This window comes from Rana temporaria, chromosome 12 (genome assembly GCF_905171775.1).
Source record: "Rana temporaria chromosome 12, aRanTem1.1, whole genome shotgun sequence".
Lineage (NCBI taxonomy): Eukaryota > Metazoa > Chordata > Amphibia > Anura > Ranidae > Rana > Rana temporaria.
The window spans coordinates 99,910,692-99,932,338 of NC_053500.1; the positions used below are offsets into that span (position 1 = coordinate 99,910,692).

At 46.6% G+C, this 21,647-nt stretch overlaps 1 protein-coding gene across 3 annotated transcripts in view; it reads right to left on the reverse strand.

The window, feature by feature from the left end:
* The window catches only part of PIP4K2B (phosphatidylinositol-5-phosphate 4-kinase type 2 beta), a 147,413-nt gene that overhangs the window by 70,484 nt on the left and 55,282 nt on the right, over positions 1-21,647 (reverse strand). For 2 of the 3 annotated variants that reach the window (XR_005744364.1, XM_040329831.1), the window contains exon 7: positions 431-544. The exons of the other annotated variant lie outside the window; for it this stretch is intronic. Coding sequence is in view for 1 of the 2 variants with exons in the window: in XM_040329831.1 (XP_040185765.1) it covers positions 431-544 (114 nt within the window). In the remaining variant the exon portion in view is untranslated. The remainder of the gene's footprint in view (positions 1-430; positions 545-21,647) is intronic. 3 annotated transcript variants of the gene reach the window in all.

A 21,647-nucleotide genomic window follows, 5' to 3' on the forward strand; every position in this document is an offset into this window, starting at 1 on the left:
TCAAATAAAGAAAATTAAAAATAAAATAAAAACGAAAAATGTCCTCAGGGCCCTGGGCCCAAAGGGAGCCACATCCTTCTCCTTTGCTAGGCAGAAAAAAAACTGAGGATGCATGCTGCAGGGAGGAGGGTTATGTCCAGAGAGACCGTCCCCTGGGCGGGGCTGTTTAACTCTGTTAAAGTAACATGTATTTAAATATCCAACATGTTCTGCCTAGTCCTCTCCTATGAACAGGAACATAACCCACGTGTCAAGAGTTGTGAAGGCTGTGTCCTTCCATTGACGATAATATAAATTGTGTTTTGAGCTTTCAAAATGATTGTAACAATGGCTAAACTGATGACACAAGGTATTTTGAGCTGACATGCATGTTGCTGTTGGTCATTAACACATTCCAAAGTTACACTTTAATAAAAGTGTCATCTCTCACCTCCACATCTCTTTTTAGCTTTTCAAGAAATATCTTCTTGTTTTCTTCACCTACATGCAATTTTTGTCCTTCGTTTAGGAAATCATTATCTTTTAATGTGGGCAGATCCTTGGCCTAAGGATTAAGCAAAAGTTAGAAAAATGTCAGCATAAGTGATTTGTGAAAGTAAAACTTTACTTTGAAACACGTGTCATTCTGAACATCAGTTAACTAGTAATATGCTTACAAAAAAAAAAAAAAAAAGTGTAGTCAATACAAATATAAATCAAATTTTTGTTCTCACCATACATTCTTCTAAGAGATCATTGAGGGATCCAGCCATTGATAGAGCAATTAAAATCAGTGGCGAATAGTTCCATCTGCAGGGGATACACTGCTAGTCACAAGTAAACAGCAGCTAAGAGGACTGCTGCATTTAGTGCTCTAGCTCGGGCAGTGAGTAGAACACTTTACAAAGAACCCACACATTGGCAAATGACCCAATAACAACAAGGAGGGGTGGGAGTGGTGTCCTCAAACTCAGAAAATTATTTGACGAATACAAAAATGTTATTTTCTTAAAATTCATCAAGGGCTAGAAATTTCGATCGACAGATCATACACAGCCATACACTGGGACATCCACCAGCAGCACCTAAATTAAAAAGGTACAAGAACGTTATCTGTGAATTTTTTTTTTAGAACACTGGTCGTATTTTTTTCCCTTTTTTGTTCCTGCAGGTAGGGCAGCCCACTGAAATGAATCTATTGCCCATCATGCAATACATAATACACACACAATTTTTAAAACATTCTTTACATCAAAATTGATCAGCATTTGATCTTTAACTTTTTTCTGTTTCAATGTATTTATTGGTTTTCATCATTCAGTGTAAAAGATTCAGTGTAAGCATACAAGTTGCCCACGCAGGGGGCAAGTATTGATCAAAAAGTACAAAAGAGCCCATAAAAAAAAATAAAAAAAATTATAGAGATTATAGAATTATAGAAATTATAAGATAACCATCGAATAACAATTATGTACTATAAATGATTGTATCAAAGAATAATGAGTGTTGAAGAAAACAGGCAATTTTTTCACGGATGTCCCTGGGTTGGCACAACTTCTGCCATCAATCCCAGAGGACAGCCTTGGTATAAACAGACAAGAGGAGGTACCAGAAAGAAGGTAGAAGAGAAGGAGGAGAAATAAGATCCAGAGAAAGAGCAAGAAAACCTTAGACTTGCCGGTAACTATTTCTACGAGTCTTTTAGGACAGCATCTGGAGAGAGCACAGCTCCACCCACTTCCCAGGAAACACTGCAATCATTCCTTTAGAGCCTGGACACTTCCACCATGGCCTCAGTTGTTATCGAGTACCTCTGGCCATGCGAAAATTATATAAGCAGAACATAGCAACCATACACATTAACATTTATAAACAAGGGTGGGCCATCGGTGCTGTCCTGAAAGACTCGTAGAATACCGTTACTGGTAGGTCTAACTAAGATTTTCTCACCTCGTCTTTCAGGACAGCACCTGGAGATGATAAATGAGTACTTACTCTTAGGGTGGAACCACCGCCTGCAGGACCTTCCTGCCAAACGATTGCTCTGCTGCCAGAGCAAGTCCATCCTATAAATGACGAGTAAAGCTGGATTAACTCGTCCAATTGACCGCCTTGCAGATTCGCTCTGATGAGGGCCCAGGACGTTGCTACGGCCCGTGTTGAATGGGCCACTCCCCCTGCGGGAGGATATATTCCTGCAGCCACATAAGCTTTGTGGATAGCCACCTACCAAACGTGCTTTTAGAAGCTCCGTAACCCTTACGAGGCCCAGAAAATAAAAGAAAGAGTTAGACCTTCCAAACTAATTTGTTACTTCCAGATAGCGTAAAGTGCATCTCTTGACATCCAGACTAGAGGTCGACCAATATGTTTTTTTCTCTGGCCTATGCAGATATTTAGAAATTTGGACGGCCGATATATGATGCTGATATTTGTGGCTGATATTTTAGGCTAATTAAAAGAAAAAACTCAGCCACTGCTTCCTGCTTGCTTCTGTCACTCTAGCACACACTTGATGTCCTCAGTACAGGTGGCACTGGCAGGTTTCACACTGAGGGGGGAAGAGAGAGAGAGAGAGATCCGCCCACCGCAAGCTCAATTTGACGGCTCTCCTCTGTTACTTGTCAGCTTCACACACTCAGTGCTTGATGCTTGCCAGAGCCGCCGAGTGTGGAGAAGGGAGGAGGAACGGCGGTCAGTGTTAAATATCGGCCTAATTTTGATAATAATCGGCCAATGCCGATTTATAAAAAATTGCCAAATATCGGCCGATATATTGGTCGACCTCTAGTCCAGACTATGAAAATCTTTCTTTAGGGCAAGTTGGAAACAGATAGAACGTTGGTAGGACTATCTCTTGGGATCTGTGGAAAACTGAAGCAACCTTCGGCAAGAACCCCGGGTCTGTCCTGATAACTACCCAATCTGGGAAAACTGTCAAGAAGGGCTTAATGATGGATAACGCCTGAAGCTCACTGATCCTTCTGGCCGAGGGGACTGCTACCAGCAGTGTTAATTTTAACAACCAAAACAATTGTGGCTTCTTCTGGTGGTTCAAAAGGTCTTCTATATAGACCTTGCAAAACAACTGATAATTCCCATTTGGGAAAAACACTCAAATGGTATCGAGCCTAGCCCTAGCTAGTGCCTTGAAAAACCTAATGATTTAAGAGTCTAGAGATAACCTTCTCTCTAGAAAAACCGATAGCACAGCTACCTGAACTTTTAAGGTGCTTGCTGCCAAACCCTTCTCCATCCCATCCTGGAGAAATTCCAGAATGGAAAAGGTTCACCTGGGAGACTTATTAGAAATGCACCAGAAATTGAAGCACTTCCAAGTCTTAAAATAAATTGCCCTTGTGACCTTCTTCCTGCTATTTAGCAGAGTACAAATGAAACGATCGGATAAACCCTTATTTTTCAGGATTTGCTCCTCCGTAACCAAACTGCCAGTTTGAGATGACCTTTGTTGGGATGCAGAAGAGGACCCCGAGACAGCAGGTCCCTTCGAACTCTACCGCCAACTTCAGTAGGACTGAAAACCACGGCCTCTTGGACCAATACGGGGCCACTAGAATTAGGGTTGTCCCTTTTTTTCCTGTAGCTTCCTGAGCACTAAAAAGGATCATTTGCACAGGGGGAAACGCATAACACAAACGGAAGGACCAGCGAGCAGTCAGTGCGTGCAGACCCTCTGCTTGGACCTTTGTGATGCAAAAAGGTCTACCTGGGGCGCTTTCCATCTGTCTACTATCCTCTGAGACACCTCTGGATTTAGGCTCCATTCGGACTCTAGTACCCTTCTCCTGCTCAAAGTCAGCTGGTTTAGGTTGCGCTTCAAGTGCACTGCGGTTAAAGATGCCACGTTGTCCTCTGCCAAAGTCAGTCTGTAGGGCCAAGCTTAGAAGACACCTGCTTCTTGTGCCCCCCTGCCTTAAAATATAGGCCACTGCTGTGGCATTTTCTGACAACACCTAGATGTGTTGGCCCCTGATCGTCTGTCTGAAGGCCCACAAACCCAGAAAAATGGCCCTTAGTTCCCTCCAGTTTGAGGACCTCCTGGATTGCTCCACTGACCAGGACCCCTGGGGCCATCTGGTCTTTGAGATGAGCACCCCACCCCCAGGAGCTCGCATCTTTTGTCAGGATTTTTGCTGTGGGGAAGGTCCATAACAGACCCAAACTCAGATTTGTTTGCCTTCACCACCATAGTTTTTTTTACTGGAGATGGGATCCTGATCCGTTTCTCCAGAGACTCCTTGAAGGTCCAATTCTGTAGAATAGCTTGTTGGAGGTCTCTCTCATGGATGCAGGCCCACTGAACAGCTGGAATTGAGGCTGTGAGAAGTCCCAGCGTGGACATGGTTGCCCAAACTGTAACAGATAGGTTTGTCTGCACTCTCTTTACTGCCGCCTGCACCTTTATAATTTTTTTCCTCTGGGGAGGAAAATTTTCTCCTGCACCGAGTCGATGACAAAGCCTAGGAAAATGATCACCCAAGAAGGAATTGGGTTTGATTTTTCTCTATTCAGAATCCAACCCAAGCTTTCTAAATGGCTCTGTGCCCTTTTCAAATTCCTGCACAACAGGTCTTTTGAACTGGAGAACAGGTGGACGTCCAGATAGGGTACTACAGATACCCCCTCCAACCTGAGCAGTGCCAACGCTTCTGCCATGATCTTCGTAAAGATCCTTGGGCAGGAAGAGAGACCGAATGGAAGAGCCCTGAACTGAAAGTGCCTCACCGCTCCTCCTGCTCTGATTGCCAGACGCAGATATTTCTGCGACGTCTGTTTTATTGGCACATGCAAGTATGCGTCCCTCAGATCTATGGAAGCAAGAAAGCACCCTGTGGGAAGAAGTTCTCACCGAGTAAATTGAGTCCATCCAAAACTTTTTGTATCGAATTGACCGGTTTAAGATTTTAAAAATTCAGTATTAACCTGAATTTTACCAAAGTTTTTTTCACTAGAAATACATGTGAACACCACCCTAGGACCTTGCTCCTCCTGGGGCACTGGGATGATTACCTTCTGTTGAAGGAAATCTTGTAATAGTGATGTCATTGCCAAAGACCTTTCCTGATCTCTGGGTAGCTGTGTCATATAAAACCGACACTGTGGGCTTTCCGAGAATTCCAGTGCGTAGCCCTCAGAGATTACTTTGAGAGAAAAACACACTGGATGTTGCCCCCTCCCACTGTGGAAGAAACGACTGGAGCCGTCCTCCCACAGTCGGGAGACCATCACTGAGCCTTTGCGGGTTGGCTGGGGGGGGGGGGGAATGAAACAATACCCCAGACTTCCTTCAACCTCTCTGGGACCGCCAAGGTCTTTTTTGTTCTGTTTCATTTGAGTCCCGGGTCTGGTAAAAAGGACGACATTTTTTAGGTTGTGGTGTCACATTATTGACTGGAAATTCTTTTTTCCCCCCATCTGCTGTTCTGTCCAGGGGCCGAATACCAGGTCCTCCTCAAAAGGTAGCCCACACAGCTTAGTTTTAGAAGCTGAATCGCCCGACCAAGTTTTCACCCACAAAGCTCTTCAAGCCGAATTAAGGCCGCCCCACAGTGCCCACCCCACAGTGCCCATCAGTGCCACCCCACAGTTCCCACCAGTGCCACCCCACAGTTCCCACCAGTGCCACCCCACAGTTCCCACCAGTGCCCACCAGTGCCACCCCACAGTGCCCACCAGTGCCACCCCACAGTGCCCACCAGTGCCACCCCACAGTGCCCACCAGTGCCACCCCACAGTGCCCACCAGTGCCACCCCACAGTGCCCACCAGTGCCACCCCACAGTGCCCACCAGTGCCACCCCACAGTTCCCACCAGTGCCACCCCACAGTTCCCACCAGTGCCACCCCACAGTTCCCACCCCACAGTGCCCACCAGTGCCACCCCACAGTGCCCACCAGTGCCACCCCACAGTGCCCACCAGTGCCACCCCACAGTGCCCACCAGTGCCACCCCACAGTGCCCACCAGTGCCACTCCACAGTGCCCACCATGAGTGCCCACCAGTGCCGCCCATCAGTGCCGCCCATGTGTGCCCATCAGTGCCGCCCATGTGTGCCCATCAGTGCCGCCTATGTGTGCCCATCAGTGCCGCCTATGTGTGCCCATCAGTGCCGCCTATGTGTGCCCATCAGTGCCAACTACCAGCGCCGCCAGTGCCACCTCATCTGTGCCCGTCAGTACTACCTCATCGATGTCCATCAGTGCCATATCATCTGTGCCCATCAGTGCCGCCATATCAGTGCCCGTAATTGAAAGAGAAAACGTACTTATTTACAAAAAAAAACTACAGAAAAAAATAAAAAACTTAATTTTTTTTCAAAAGGCCGAAGACAGAAGGATGGAAGAACAATGTCCTTATTCCGGTGAAAGGCTGAAACCACCTTCGGAAGAAGGGAAGGTCGCGGGCGCACCACCACCTAATCCCTATGGAGGATCAAGCATGGCGGCTTGCAAGACAAGACCGCCAACTCAAAAACCCCTCTAACAGAGTTGTAAAGGCCACTAAAGGGGCCACCTTCTGAGATAGTGTCAAGAGAAAATCTCTCTAAAGTTTCCAAAAGGAAGGTTCCTGAAGAGAGCACTAGAATCAAAACTCATGGGGAAAGAGATGGGCCAAGAGGGGTAGTATATGACAAACCCCCTGCACACAATAAGGGACCCACCAGGGAACGGGCCTCAAAAAGGCCACTGAAAGAACACAGCCAAGGCTGAAATCTGCCCCCAATCTGCCCCCAAACGGTGCTTTAAGCAATTTTTAGATCCACTCCAAGCTGTAAAAACAGCAGGACACTGGACACCGAGTACGTCCGTGGACGTCTCTCCATCCCTTCACACCAAGAGATGTAGGCCATCCAGGTGTAACAGTAGATCCTCCGGAAGAAGACTACCATGCCCTCAGCATTGTTGAGATGACAGAGTCAGACAGACCCCGGTCACTTAAAGTCTGGCTTCCAATAGCCATGTTGAGCAAGTCAGTGACTGTACAACAGGAGGAAGTATGGGACCTCGAGACAGAGGGACCTCCGCTACCAGGCGCCCGATATTGGCGTACCAAGGAAGCCAAGGTCAATCTGGAGCGATTAGAATCATTGGGATCTCCTCAGCCTTCACTCTGTGGAGCAGCCGAGGAAGCAACTACAATGGAGGAACGTCAAAAAGTTGCCTATACAGACCCCACAGGGCCACCAGCGCGACTAATGCGCCTGTACCAGATCACTAGACCTGGCCACTAACTTCGACAAGCACGAAACACCCCAAGCAAAAAGACCAGTCGCCCTGGTCAAGCATCTGGCGACTCCAGTAGTCCGCCTGCCGGTATACCCGATGGTAGACCGAAGCCACGGCCGTGGCGTTGTCCGGCTGAAACCAGATCGGACGACCTTGCAACCTCCTCGACCACGAGGAGAAGCATAGCCTAATCGCCTAAAATAGTAGGACAATGAATGGTAGACAGCACCTGGTATTCCCAGGCGGTCTCCCACCCAGGCACTAGCCAGGCCGACCCTGGGTAGCTACCCAGACCAGACGAGAGCGGGCACATTCAGGGAGGTGTGGCCGTAGATCCACGCAAGTCCAGCAACTCAGGGCCGACTGGACCACCCAGGTTCACAACCCGTGAGGCTGGCATCCGTCGTAAACACCGACCACTGGAAGGAAGAAACAACTTCCCGGACTGAAGAGTCGGGGATCTCCGACTAGGTGGCGCAGCGGAATCTGATGATTTTAGAGACAAGAGATTTTTACCACCTGGACAGTATTTCCCCTGGAAAACCCGAGTGTGGAACTGAGCATACAGTACCGCCTCGAAGGAGTCTACCCACAGGCCCCAGACCAGCAGGAGCCCGGAGAGACCACCGATTGTGTGATGCCAATACCTTCACCGCAGACTGAAGAGTCTACAATTTCTCCAGAGGAAGAAGGCCCTTCACCACCGAGGAGTCCGGATCAACCCTAGATACTCCAACACTGAGTCGGAACCTAGAATGCCCAGATAACACATCCACTAAGTCTGAGACAGAAGCTGCTCTCAGAAGAAAGTCGTCCAAGTAGCCAATAAGGCAAATCCTCGCTGTCCCAACAAAGTTAGGATAAGTGCGAGCTCCCAGCTGAAAACCCATGGTGCTGACGCCAGATCAAAAGGGAGGGCCACAGGCTGACAGAGACCCTCTCTCATCACGAAGCACAGAAAAAAACACTGAAATGCGCAAAACGGGACATGCATGTATGCGTCCCTGATGTCCGAGGATGCCAGGACGTCCCCCAGGTGGAGCGCAGCTACCATATAACTAATGGATTTCCAGCGGAACTACCCGACGTTCACAAAAGGTATTTAGGGCCTGAGGACCATAGAAAACCCCAAACCTCTCATCCTGCAGGAAAGGTAAAATAACCCCACAGCTTAGCAAGTCCCACACTGCCCAAGGCAGACCGACGGGTCGCGAGAGGAAGACACAAGGAAAGAACTTCGTTCTGTGGATAGGAGGAAACCCTATCTAGTACTCCGAAGAGACCACTAGTCGGAGAGCAGGGACCCACTGGTCAGAGAGCAGGGAGTTTTCACTGAATTGTGAACCTGCAAGCCACCTCTCCAACCTAGAGACAGGAAGGGAAGGCTACAAACATTGGCAGGATTTGGGTGCCGGCGTGATTGGCTTACGCACCCAGGGACGGATTAGTCCCCCAGCTGGGCCTTTGACAGCCTGGGAGGTTTGCCCCTAAATAATACACACACACATAATGTGTATGTATATTACGTAGGTGTATGCACACATGCCTTTGGAGGAAACCGGAGCACCCGGAGGAACCCACGCAGACACAGGGAGCGACAATGCAAGCTCCAGGCAGATTGGCGTCAGTGTCCAGATTTGAACCAATGACTCTCTTGCTGCCAAGTAATGAAGTTAACCACTACACCACCGTGTGCATAAAGCCATTCTGAAACAGAAGCCCTGGATAACAAGGGCGCAGCATTCAATGAAGCATCACAGACCTATATGAGGCCCTGGACCAGCTGGTCCGCTAGCCTAATAACTTTGGGAGAGAGTCAGTGCTCCTCCACTGTCTGGTGCAAAATGCTCATTCCGTGAGTTGTATACAGCACTAGGAGTCAGGACTACTCCAAGATGGCCGCCGAGCGTTCAGAACGTGGCCACAGGAAAATGGCCGACCGCAATGTAAGCTGCGCCATAGCGCGGCTACGACAAAATAGCCGACAATGGGAGTTTTCAATGTAATTGAAAAACCTCCCATAAAATGGCGCCAGCGCCGACTGAGACCCCAGAGTAGTGGCCACAAAAGGCCGCAAGTCAGACCCCAGCATGGTAAACATGGAACGGGTCAGTACTTCGGATCTTCTATCAGTCAGATCCATACAAGCGGGGGTTCCCGCAATAGGGAGAGTGGTCACCTATACATGACACCCAGAGGGTCCACCACCGGAGAAGAAGCCCACCATTTGAAAAGGCTCTCCTCAAAAGGGGCATTAAACCGCCTGGCGGTGAGGGACTACAAAAGCCCTCAGCGGCTGTTCTCATTCCGCCTCTTATCAAATTATCATAGAAGGGCACAGAAGGAAAAAACCTACACAGAGGGATCGGATTTGTGTGATCCAAAAAAGACCGAGCTCTCGGCGGAAACCCAGCTGCACTATCCAGCTTAAGAGTCCCTTGCAGCAGTGAGCAGCGCACCCATTAACGCCTTATCCTGCTTTTTTTTTTTTACTACCCAGGTACCTGGTCCATGGCTCCATAACAGAGCATTCCCCAGGGGATAACGGGGGAAGGGGGCACTCTTTTACCGCCCATCCGCAGTCCATCCCCACCCTGGCACAAAACGTGTCCAGGACTAACAATGAAACCTCTGTGGGAATCCCAGGTGCCAACACCTGCTGCCACCACCAGCATGTTGGGGGAAGGACCCAGATACTGACTCCAAATATTAATAATATTTACATAGTGTGTATGTATAATATGCACACCTGTCCTTACAAATAAACAAAAGCTCCTAGAGCCCTATTCAGGGCCTCTCACCCACTTGCTGTGCTGATCAGGGGTACCCAGGGGACTCATCTCAGGAGGAGACTGCCCAGCGCTGCCGGCCGCTCTCAGCACACAGTGTGTGAGAGGAAAAGAACCGTGAGGTAACTGTGCAGCATCTGCAGGGACCTGTGTGCCAAATGGTGGCAAAATGCTGTGTTTAAACAGGAAAAGCCTCCTAGGGCCTTTAAACAGTGAAAAACCCCTCACAGGAAAGCCCCATACAAAAAAAAAAAAAAAAAAAAAAAAAAACACAGGCCAGATAACAGTCCCCTCAGGAAGGCCCCCTCCCCCTGACAGCGGCAATGTTAGCAATGCAGCAAGGGAAAAGGAGCAGAGAAGGGAGGAGAAGAGGACCCCCGAACCCCAGAAATGCCCAGCCGTACCAACCCACCGAAGCAGGAGGGAATGTACTTACCCGTCCGAGCGAGGACTCGCTGACGCATTCCTGACAGAACTACAACCGCAATGGAGGTAGCTGTTGGCCCGGTCCACTGTGAGTGAGATAACGCCACAGCCCAGTCATATGTGGACCTCGGAGCAAAGCTCACCGGCCACCCCTGAGGTCATGGGTTATGGCGTGGCAGACCCAGCCTCTTTGCAAAGGTGTGCCCACGCTTGCTGGTTGGACCGAGTAGACTACAAGGATATATATTATCCAGCCTGTCTCAGCCAACAGTTGAAAGAAGATTCTTCAAAAAAAAGTAAAATTAAATTAAATTTCTCCTCAGGGCGCTGGGCCCAAAGGGAGCCATACGTCCTCCTTGCTAGGCAGAACGAAACTGAGGCTGCATGCTGCAGTGAGGAGGGTTATGTCTGGAGGGACCGCCCCCTGGGCAGGGCTGTTCAACTCTGTTAATGTAACATGTATTTCATTATCTAATTAATTATTATTACTTGTCAAGATTTAAGGAGCTGTGTCCGTCCATGGACGATAAGAGAAACATGCTTAGTCTTTCCTTTAGCTTTCTGAAATACACCAAGCCAACAAACACATTGTCAATATATACACATTGCATCTCCTCCCCAGCAGATCCCAAACAGTCAGTGAACAAAGCATACCCCACAAAACCACTGCTATAAACAACAAACACACTACCCAGAGAAGTCACCGTGTAGTGTGAGGCAGGCTCCCTTCCCCCACACTACAGGGGAGGGACAGAGAACATACATAGCCCAGGTAACTTAAAACAGAGACCACTGCCTCTTGCTACCTGGGCTGGTGCTCGTGGCTTCTGCTCCCACCACCGCTGCTGGTTCCTCTGGCTCCATTCTCCCATAGTGCAGCAGCCGTCTGGCAGCTTTTATTTCCGGTCTATTACGCCGCAGCGAGGACCAGAAATAGCACCGCCGAGGCCACCACCCCCTGCTGTGCTCCAGCATCTGTCTGGAAGCCGCTGCACACAGCCAGAAGTCCCACCTCATCCGGAAATGACATCACCCGACACTCGGACCGGTCTAGAGCAGACACAAGAGACTCCACACTATCCAGCATGTGGATTCCCCCAGCCCGGGCTCTCCGGCCTATCGGTGCGGGACCTCCGACAGCCTCTGCCCTCACCAGGCTTGAGAAGCAGGGAGACACCAGAACATCCCCCACCCATCAAGGGGAGTGTTGGGCTGGCCTAGAAAGAAACAAAAAAAGAAATAACAGATATGCACTTACCCCACTCCACCTGGAGAGAGTGCAGCACACCTAGTCCCCTGCAGCACACTCCTAGTCCCCTGCAGCACTTCCACCATGGCCGGAGGAAACACTACAACTGAGGCCATGTTGGAAGTGTCCAGGCTTTAAAGGAATGGCTGCAGTGTTTCCTGGGAAGTGGGTGGAGCTGCGCTCTCTCCAGGTACTGTAATGAAAGAGGTGAAAAAAAAAAAAAAAAAAGGAAGAAAACTCAGACTCCGGAGCTTTGCTGTTGACAGTGAGATAAGGCCCAAACAAGCCAATTGGAGAAGGAAAATTCATAGGATATCCATGGTTCCCAGATCTGGAGAAATTTGGAACAAGAATCATTAACAATACTGGACATCTGCTCATGAAGCATTAGAGCAGTAATAAGTGACTTCACCCACTGCCCTTCAGCTGCACGTAGAGACTTCCAGGCTTGTGCTATGGTCCGTTTGGCCGAGATAAAAAAGGTAAGTGGCCAGCTATCGGGCAATGCAAAAGGGCCAACTTAGCATCTCTGCGGAGCGTTAGATGGAATAAAGTCTAGAGCAACCCGAAGACCCAGGAGCAAAATCCCACCAGTCTGGGACATGACCACCAGGTATAGAGCACATCCCCTCTTTGTCTGCAGTTACGAAAGCATCTGTCACCACTTCGTGGCTAGGTAAAAACAAGTTGGGCAGGAGCCAAGTAACATCTTAAAAAAGGACCTAATTCGCAGCTTTAAGCGTATTTGTATTAAAGGAACATTTTGCAACAGTTTTCCAAGCCTTGCTCCAGTCTGCCAGATCTATTGGGGACTGGAGGTCCCGCTCCTATTGAGACATGTAGGAGCCCCATCCCTCTACTGATGGGCGTCCGTTTAAAGATGCATAAATAGCAGAAATTAGGCCAGGGGCCCCCAAGGCATGCCGACACATGCTTTCCCCCTAAAAAATTCCGATATGGGTAAAAAAGACATGAGGCGTAGGGCAGCAATCCAAGGTTTACATTGGAGAAAATGAAAGCGATCCCTTAGCGGGGGCCTAATGCGTCTCTCGGATTGCCTCCCAGGATGGGAAGGTGTGGGAGGAGAGAAAATCCTGTACCCGCCATAAATCCTCGGGAGATCAACCAGGAGAAAGCCTAAGGCTCCGATAAGCCCGGAGGAAAGAGGGGGTTGCGAGTAATAGGAAGGAATGACAAAAAGGGGACATCGAATTCCCTGAGTAGCGGACCAGTTCCCCCACCCTCAGACTATGCTACATCATGGGGTTCAAAGAAGGGGGGAGCCAGAGCAAGGTCTGTATTGAAGACAGATCACACGTGAAGCATAGCCAGCGGGGAAATATGTGCCACCGTATAATATCGCAAGACGTTAGGCACCCCCAAGCCATCTTGCAGCCCGTGAACATAAAGAATGGATCTAGGGACTCTAGGGTGTTTCTGGGCCCAAATGAATAGTATCTGGTTTTGTAGAGGGCACTCTCACTGGTAGCATACGGAAGTAATATAGGGCCTTAGGAAGGCTCGTAATTTTGATGGCAGAAATTCTCCAAATCCAGGAGAGGGAAGGATATTGCCAGGAATGCATAAGGAATGCTCAATAGAGTGCAGCAAAGGATAATAGTTTTTGGAGAATACGGTTTAGTAGGAAGGTGTCAATTTGATACCTAAATAAGCGTTTGAGGTGCCCAGCAGTACAAGAACAAAATAGTTGAAGGTGTTCCGTGCCCTCTGTAGGAAGGTAAATGTTCAGTGCTGTCAATTTGGAAGGGATAATCCAGAGACCCGTAAATGCAGCAATCAAGTGTGAGCTGCAGGTTGGGGAGGGAACAACCGTCAACTTTATGGTACAGTTTATTTTTAAATAACCACATTCTGTTACTTTGCAGCTCGAAATGGACACCGTTTTTTTATCTGGCTGTATTTACTAGTGCAATTCATGACATCCAAGCGAAAGATAAAAAACCAACATGTCAAAAAAAATAAAAAACAACAGAAATCAGAGTTGGTAAAAAGGATCACCCTCCTTATGTCTGTATTTTGTTGAACAAACTTTTGCTCCAATTACATCCTTTAGTCTGTCAGGATAGGTGTCTACTAACTTTGCACATCTAGAGTTCAGGTAAATTTGATGGTGACCATTTGTGGACTGCAGTCTTCAAATCATTTCACATATTTTCAATGGGGCTTAAGTCTGGGCTCTGACCAAGCCATGCAAGGACATTCACCTTTTATGCCTTCAACCACTGTTATTAATTTTTGCTGTGTGCTTTGGGTCATTGTCATGTTGGAAGGTAAACCATCTTTGACAATTTTCTGGCAGAGGGCAGCAGATTTTCCTCAAGAATTTGATATTATGTCACATCCCCGTTTTCTTATATCCCAACATATTTTTCAGGTCCTGCTGCAGAGAAACACCCCCATAACAGGATATTACCACTTTCATGCTTTACTGTAGGAGCTGTATTGGATTTCCACCAGATATTGTTTGGTATTGAGGCCAACCAATAAAATTTTGGTCTTATTTGATCATAACACCTTTATCCATGTGGCCTCAGAATCTTCAAGGTGTGTTTAACATGATCAGATTAGACTAAAATTTAATTATGTGCCAAATATTTTAAATTGGTGAATGGTTTGGACTGCAAGCAGGCCAGTTAAGTGCCCAGACTCTTCTACTACAAAGCCATGCTGTTTGTCATACATGCAGATTGTGGTTTAGCATTGTCCTGGTGAAATATGCAAGGCCTTCCATGAAAATGACATGGTCAGGGGATGGATCATACACTGCCTCGAAAACTTGGATTTATCTTTCAGCACTGTCTGTGCCTTTCCAGGGGTGCAAGCTGTCCCTATTCCATACGCACAAACGCCCATCATCAGAGATGCAGACTTTTGAACTGAGCGCTTCATGTTTCGCACATCTAACCTCATCAGGGGTTACATGTGACGTGTTGACAAAATGTGTTGGGTGTTGTCGAGCGCGATACATCACTTCCGCACATAGTTGAGCGCAGATCCGCGTCCCTGCTTCCACCTTCTTTTGCATTTATGTACACTTGTTCAAGTGGATTTTTTAGCGCCATTTTAAACAAGACATACGTACTTCACCATGGGAGATTGTTCCTTCTTTACATTTCCTTATTGATGTCTGGAGATCTGGTGACTTAACCCGATTTCATGTTAGGAGGCTTCAATGCTAAGCTACTGAGACAAACATCTTGAGTAACCCTATACCCATCTGCTGTATATGACTCCTGCAACGGGGGTCATGTAAATCTGGCAAGTAGGCTGTGTGACCGGTGTTGGTGGAGGAAGACCGAGTCACTCGTTTATTAACATCTTTAAGTTTTTTGGACACTGCACTTTATATTTGTCACCCACTGGAAATAGGTGGCAATTCCTATGCATGTTTGTTTATTAGCACTTATAGTATATTCATTTAATTGTATTACACCAGGGGTGGGGAACCTTTTTTCTGCCAAGGACCATTTGGATTTTTGTAACATCATTTGGGGGCCGTACAAAATGATCAACTTAAAAATTAGCCTAGTATAGCGGGGATTAAACGTGTGTCCCCCCCTGCATCACTGGACCCCTTTACATTACACAGCACCTTGCACCTCTGGACCCCTTTACATTACACAGCACCCTGCATCACTGGACCCTTTACATTACACAGCACCCTGCATCACTGGACCCCTTTACATTACACAGCACCTTTGGACCCCTTTACATTACACAGCACCCTGCATCATTGGACCCCTTTACATTACACAGCACCCTGCATCACTGGACCCCTTTACATTACACAGCACCCTGCACCTCTGGACCCCTTTACATTACACAGCACCCTGCATCACTGGACCCCTTTACATTACACAGCACCCTGCACCTCTGGACCCCTTTACATTACACAGCACCCTGCATCACTGGACCCTTTACATTACACAGCACCCTGCATCACTGGACCCCTTTACATTACACAGCACCCTGCATCACTGGACCCCTTTATATTACACAGCACCCTGTACCTCTGGACCCTTTACATTACACAGCACCCTGCATCACTGGACCCTTTACACTACACAGCACCCTGCATCACTGGACCCCTTTACATTACACAGCACCCTGCATCACTGGCCCCCTTTACATTACACAGCACCCTGCACTGTGCAGGACATTAATACATGAGTTACCATGACCATTGACCAGTGCAGGACATTTACCTAGGGTTGCCACCTGTACGGGATTGACCCGGACAGTACGGGTTTGAATCATGTGTCCGGGTCTCCTTCCGCCTTCTACCCGGACACATGATTCAAACTGTACTGTGGCTTAGCTGGTGGAAGAACACTAGTAGTTAAAGTTGGTAGGGGACTGTTCTTATCCTTATACAGCAGTTTGGACAATTTAATCTGAGCCCCAATGTCCTCTTCTATACAGATACACTGAGTAATGTAATTGCCGGGATCAGCAGCACAAGGATTACTCTGCAGGGACTATTTTATGGTTTTCGGGCTCAGGCGGAGTAATCCTTGTGCAGAGGTTCTCGGCAATTACATTACTCAGCCAGGGTATCTGTATAGAAGAGGACGTGGGGAGATTAGATTGTCGGGACTCAGAACTGCTGAATAAAGATAAGAACTTTCCCCTAATGACATTGTGATTTTTTTTAATATGCAGCATGGGGGGAGGGGGTAAATGTCCTGCACTGGTCATGGTAACTCACAGTGCAGGACATTAATACATGAGTTACTATGACCAGTGCAACTGTGTAGGTAGGACATTTACCCCCTCCCCCCCGCCGCCATGCTGAATATTAAAAAAATCACAGACAGTCATCACAGTTAATAATCTTCAGACTGCATACAGAATGATGCAGTCTGAAGATTATTAACTTTGAAGACTTTAATATGCAGCATAGCGGCGGGGGGAGGGGGGTAAATGTCCTGCACAGTGCACAGGACATTAATACATAAGTTACCATGACCAGTGCAGGACATTCAACCCCGCCCCCCCCCCCACATGCTGCATATTAAAAAGATCATATTCATCATATTTACATTTAATAATTTTCAAATTGAATCAATGATGCAATTTGAAAAAATTTGCCGTATTTTATGATGCTGTCAGCATATTTATGGCTGCCTTACTTGCTGCTGGAAATGGTTCCTCGTCTGTGGCGCTGGCTAGTGCCATCCCAGCCAGCCATGAATGTAATCCCCGCCCGCCGCGAGTGACGTCACGCCGCCGCCGGGCGGGGCTGTAAGCCTAGGGGAGCAGCTCATCAGCTGCAGTGTAATGGCTGGAGGCTGGCGCCGGCTAACAGGGGCGGGCGGAGTAAATGCTATTGGCTGGAGGCTGGCGCCGGCTAACAGAGGCGGGCCGCAGGAGCGGAGTAAATGTATTGCTAAACACACGGACAATGAATAAATGATCGCCATGATCATTCATTCATTGTCAGTGTGTTTAGCAATACATTTACTCCGCTCCATAGTGACAATCGGCGGCGCTTTTTTTCTGATCGCATGGGGGGCCGCATGGAATGATTTCGCGGGCCGCAGGTTCCCCACCCCTGTATTACACCTTTCCATAATTAATCCACTGGGGGCCTCTAGTGGTCATTTAGGTTATTGCACTCTTTGCACTTTATTGTTTATGTTGTGTTGATTAACCACTTACCCACTGTGCACTTAAACCACCTTTCTAACCAGACCAATTTTCAGGTTTCAGTGCTTCCACATTTTGAATGACAATTACTCAGTCATGCAACACTGTAAACATATGATTTTTTTTTCATTTTTTTATCCACAAATAGTTTTTTGGTGGTATTTGATCACACAGAAAAGACAGAAAATTCAGTAAAAAATAAATACATTTCTTCGTTATAAAATTTAGCAAATTAGTAATTTTTCTTCATAAATTTTGGCCAACAATTTATATGGCTACATATTTGGTAAAAATAATCCAAATCCATGTATATAATTTGGTCTTTGTGAAAGTTATAAACTAAGGCTACCGTGTCGACAGCGGTAAAGCACTGCCATTTTTAGCGGTGCTTTACCATCCTTTTTGTAGCGCCATTTGGCCGCTTTTAACCCCCGCTAGCAGCCGAAAAGGGGTTAAAACCGCAGGCAAAGCATCGCTGCAGTGGCACATTGCCGGCGGTTTAGCGGCCATGCCCAACGATTTCAATGAGCAGGGGCGCTTTAGGAGCGGTGTATACACGACTCCTACAGACCCTCAAAGATGCGGCTGGCAGGACTTTTTTGGAAGGCCTGCCGGCGCACCGCTCCAGTGTGTAAGCCCGAGGGCTTTCACACTGGAGTGAGAGGAGCGGCTCTTTCAGGGCGCTTTTTTTTATCTCTATAGCGCCTGCAAAGTGCTCCAGTGCGAAAGTAGCCTTAGAGTCTACAATCTATGGTGCCAATAATTGAAAATTGTTTGCACCTGATGTACCGACGACCCATCTAATTTCTTGAGACACTAACAAGTTGCAATTTTTTCCAACAATTCTTTGCAAAATATAGGATTTTTTATTTTTTTTTCCACAAAATCATATTAACAGGTTATTTCCCACGCATATGCATAACACATATTACACCACAAAACACATTCTACTACTCCCGAGTATGGTGATACCACATGTGAGACTTTTACACAGCCTTGCCACATACAGAGAGGTCCAACATGCTAGTAGCACCTCTGAGAGACTATCTCTTGCACTTTTGAAGGCCCTGGAGCACCAGGACAATGGAAACACCCAGAAAATTACCCAATTTTTGGAAAGCAAAACTTGACACAAAGCTGTCCATTTATACAAATGATTCTAACACATAGCATGTACATAGCCAAAATTACACCACAAAATATATTCTGCTACGCCTCCCAAATAGAACGATACCCAATGTGTGAGACTTTTCCACAGCCTGGCTACATACAGAAGCCCAACATGCAGGGAGCACCATCAGGTGTTCTAGAGTGCATAAAATTCAAATCCAATTTCCTACCTATTAGGCTTTTGTGAGGCACTGTAGTGGCATGGATGAGACATGGATGGGGGTGCATGAGCACAGTGCAGCGGGCACTACAGATCCAGCCCACATCCAGCCGATCTCTCCCCTCTCTTCACACTGTACCGATCCATAAGGAGAGGGTAAAGTGTAAAGCTGGGCATGCACCGGCTTGTTTACAACTGATCGCTCCATCATTTGACAGAGCGGTCACATGGTAAAGGGCCGCTGTCATCGGCCCTTAACCATGATAGGAAAAAATATTAAAATTTTAAATATGGAAAGGTTTCCTTGAGAGGAAAAAAGATTTCATCTCCAAATACGGAAAGGGTTTCTTCACAGGAAGAGCTGTGGAAATGTGGAACAGACTCCCTCCAGAGGTGGTTCCGGCCAGCTCAGTAGATTGCTTTAAGAAAGGCCTGGATACTTTCCTAAAATGTACAGAATATAACGGGGTACTAACATTTATAGGTAAAGTTGATCCAGGCAAAATCAGATTGCCTCTCGGGGGATCAGAAAGGAATTTTTTCCCCTGCTGTAGCAAATTGGATCATGCTCTGCTGGGGTTTTTTGCCTTCCTCTGGATAAACTGTGGGTATAGAATTTGGTATATGGGATTGTTCGATGTTTATTTTATTTATTCATTTTTTTTTTTAATGGTTGAACTGGATGGACTTGTCTTTTTTCAACCTGGCCAACTATGTAGCACCAGGTCCGGTTGCGGAAATTTCTAGGGCGGGCAGAAGTGCAATTCTGGGAGGACGTTCTAGTACGCCCTCCCATTTATACGACCACACTGCAGATTTTTTTTGGCTATGGCGCGGTCGGCAAGAGGTTAATAGGGTGCACGGTTCACTGGCATTTTTCAATAATATAAATCAAGATTATACAAGTCAGACCATTTGAGGGCTATTAAAATTTGGCAAAAGGGCAAGTTAACAGTGATAAGGTGAAAGAAAGGTACAAAGGCGTGCAACAAGTGTAAATAATGTCCATATAAACACCAATAAATTATTTAATAAAAAAAAAGGCAGATCCCAAAAAAAAAAAAAAAGTTAAAATAATTCCAAATGTAGAACTGGTAGCGAGATTGCCGTGTTCCAGATTTAAGCCCCAACCACCGTGCTCTCAGAAAGTGCAACGTGCATATTAAAGTACTTCACCCGAAATGACAATCAAAATGCGCTCACCAATTTAAAGCGGCAATCATTGACCTTCAGGCATATAAAGATTCTCTCAGGATCCTTCTTGATATCATCTCTCCCAAATAGGATCAATTTCCAATAGATCCAACACAGATGGCTCCTTAGTGATAAAACTGTGTGTTCCAATCATTCAATCGGGAAAAATTCAAAATGGCTCCATCGCAATGAGCCACAAAAACGGGGATAGTGTAATACCGTTTTTATTCAAAAGCTTTGCAGGGTAAAACAGTGCATACAGGCAAGTACACACAGCTATGAAGGCAGCGGCCGGGTTTTTCACAGTGAGCAATATACACCCCGGCATGCATCTAAGCTGTTTAAAACTTACAAACACATCGCTCCAGTGTGAAGGCATGCTGTGTCAAATCTCCATGCATTTTGCGTATCTCGCGTCATCAATTTTCCTTATTATTGGCACCATTTTCCACATTTCTCTCTAAACAGTGGTAAGTTGCCTTAGGGTTGAATTCGAGAAACCTGGCATCTCTAGTCCAGGATAAAAAGCCGGAGAGACGAAGAGTTGGAGGGAAATGCAAAATCCCCAAATAGGCCTAGTTTTGGTAGACAATCCCATACACAGAGTATGGGCTACGAATGTGGATAATGATTTCGTAGGGGGCCATGGATTGGGTAGGGTCTATCTGCTGACATTTAATTTTTTATTTTTTTTGGACTGATGATCCTTTTTAGCAGTCTAAAACTCAACCACTCCCCTTGCTCCCACCAATGCAGGTTATATCTGAACCCACTCCCCCCCCCATGCCCAATTCATCGAAGGATATGGAATGGATACTTTATAAAAGTATTCTAGTGGAACTGTAATGTGGTAATAGGGGATTCTATAATCAGAAGGACTGATAGAATAATTTGTCGCCAGGATCGCTTCAACCGAATGGTTTGCTGTCTCCCTGGTGCCAGGGTTCGGCATGTGGTGGACCGGGTGGATAAATTACTGGGAGGGGCTGGGCATGACCCAGCTGTCTTGGTCCACGTTGGAACCAATGACAGTATACATGGAAGGTGGAGGCTCCTTAACCACTTAAGCCCCGGACCAAAATGCTGCCTAAAGACCCAAGGGGTTTTTACAGTTCGGGACTGCGTCGCTTTAACAGACATTTGCGCGGTCGTGCGAAGTGGCTCCCAAACAAAATTGGCGTCTTTTTTTCCCCACAAATAGAGCTTTCTTTTGGTGGTATTTGATCACCTCTGCGGTTTTTATTTTTTGCGCTATAAACAAAAATAGAGCGACAATTTTTAAAAAAATGCAATATTTTTTACTTTTTGCTGTAATAAATATCCCCCAAAAACATATATAAATTTTTTTTTTCCTCAGTTTAGGCCGATACGTATTCTTCTACCTTTTTTTGGTAAAAAAAAAAAAATCGCAATAATCGTTTATCGGTTGGTTTGCGCAAAATTTATAGCGTTTACAAAATAGGGGATTGTTTTTTTTTTTTTTTTTTTTTTTTTACTACTATTAGCGGCGATCAGCGATTTTTTTCGTGACTGCGACATTATGGCGGACACTTCAGACAATTTTGACACATTTTTGGGACAATTGTCATTTTCACAGCAAAAAATGCATTTAAATTGCATTTTTTTGTGTGAAAATGACAGTTGCAGTTTGGGAGTTAAACACAGGGGGCGCTGTAGGAGTTAGGGATCACTGTGTATGTGTTTACTAGTGTAGGGGTGTGTGGCTGTAGGAATGACGTCATTGATCGTGTCTTCCCTATAAA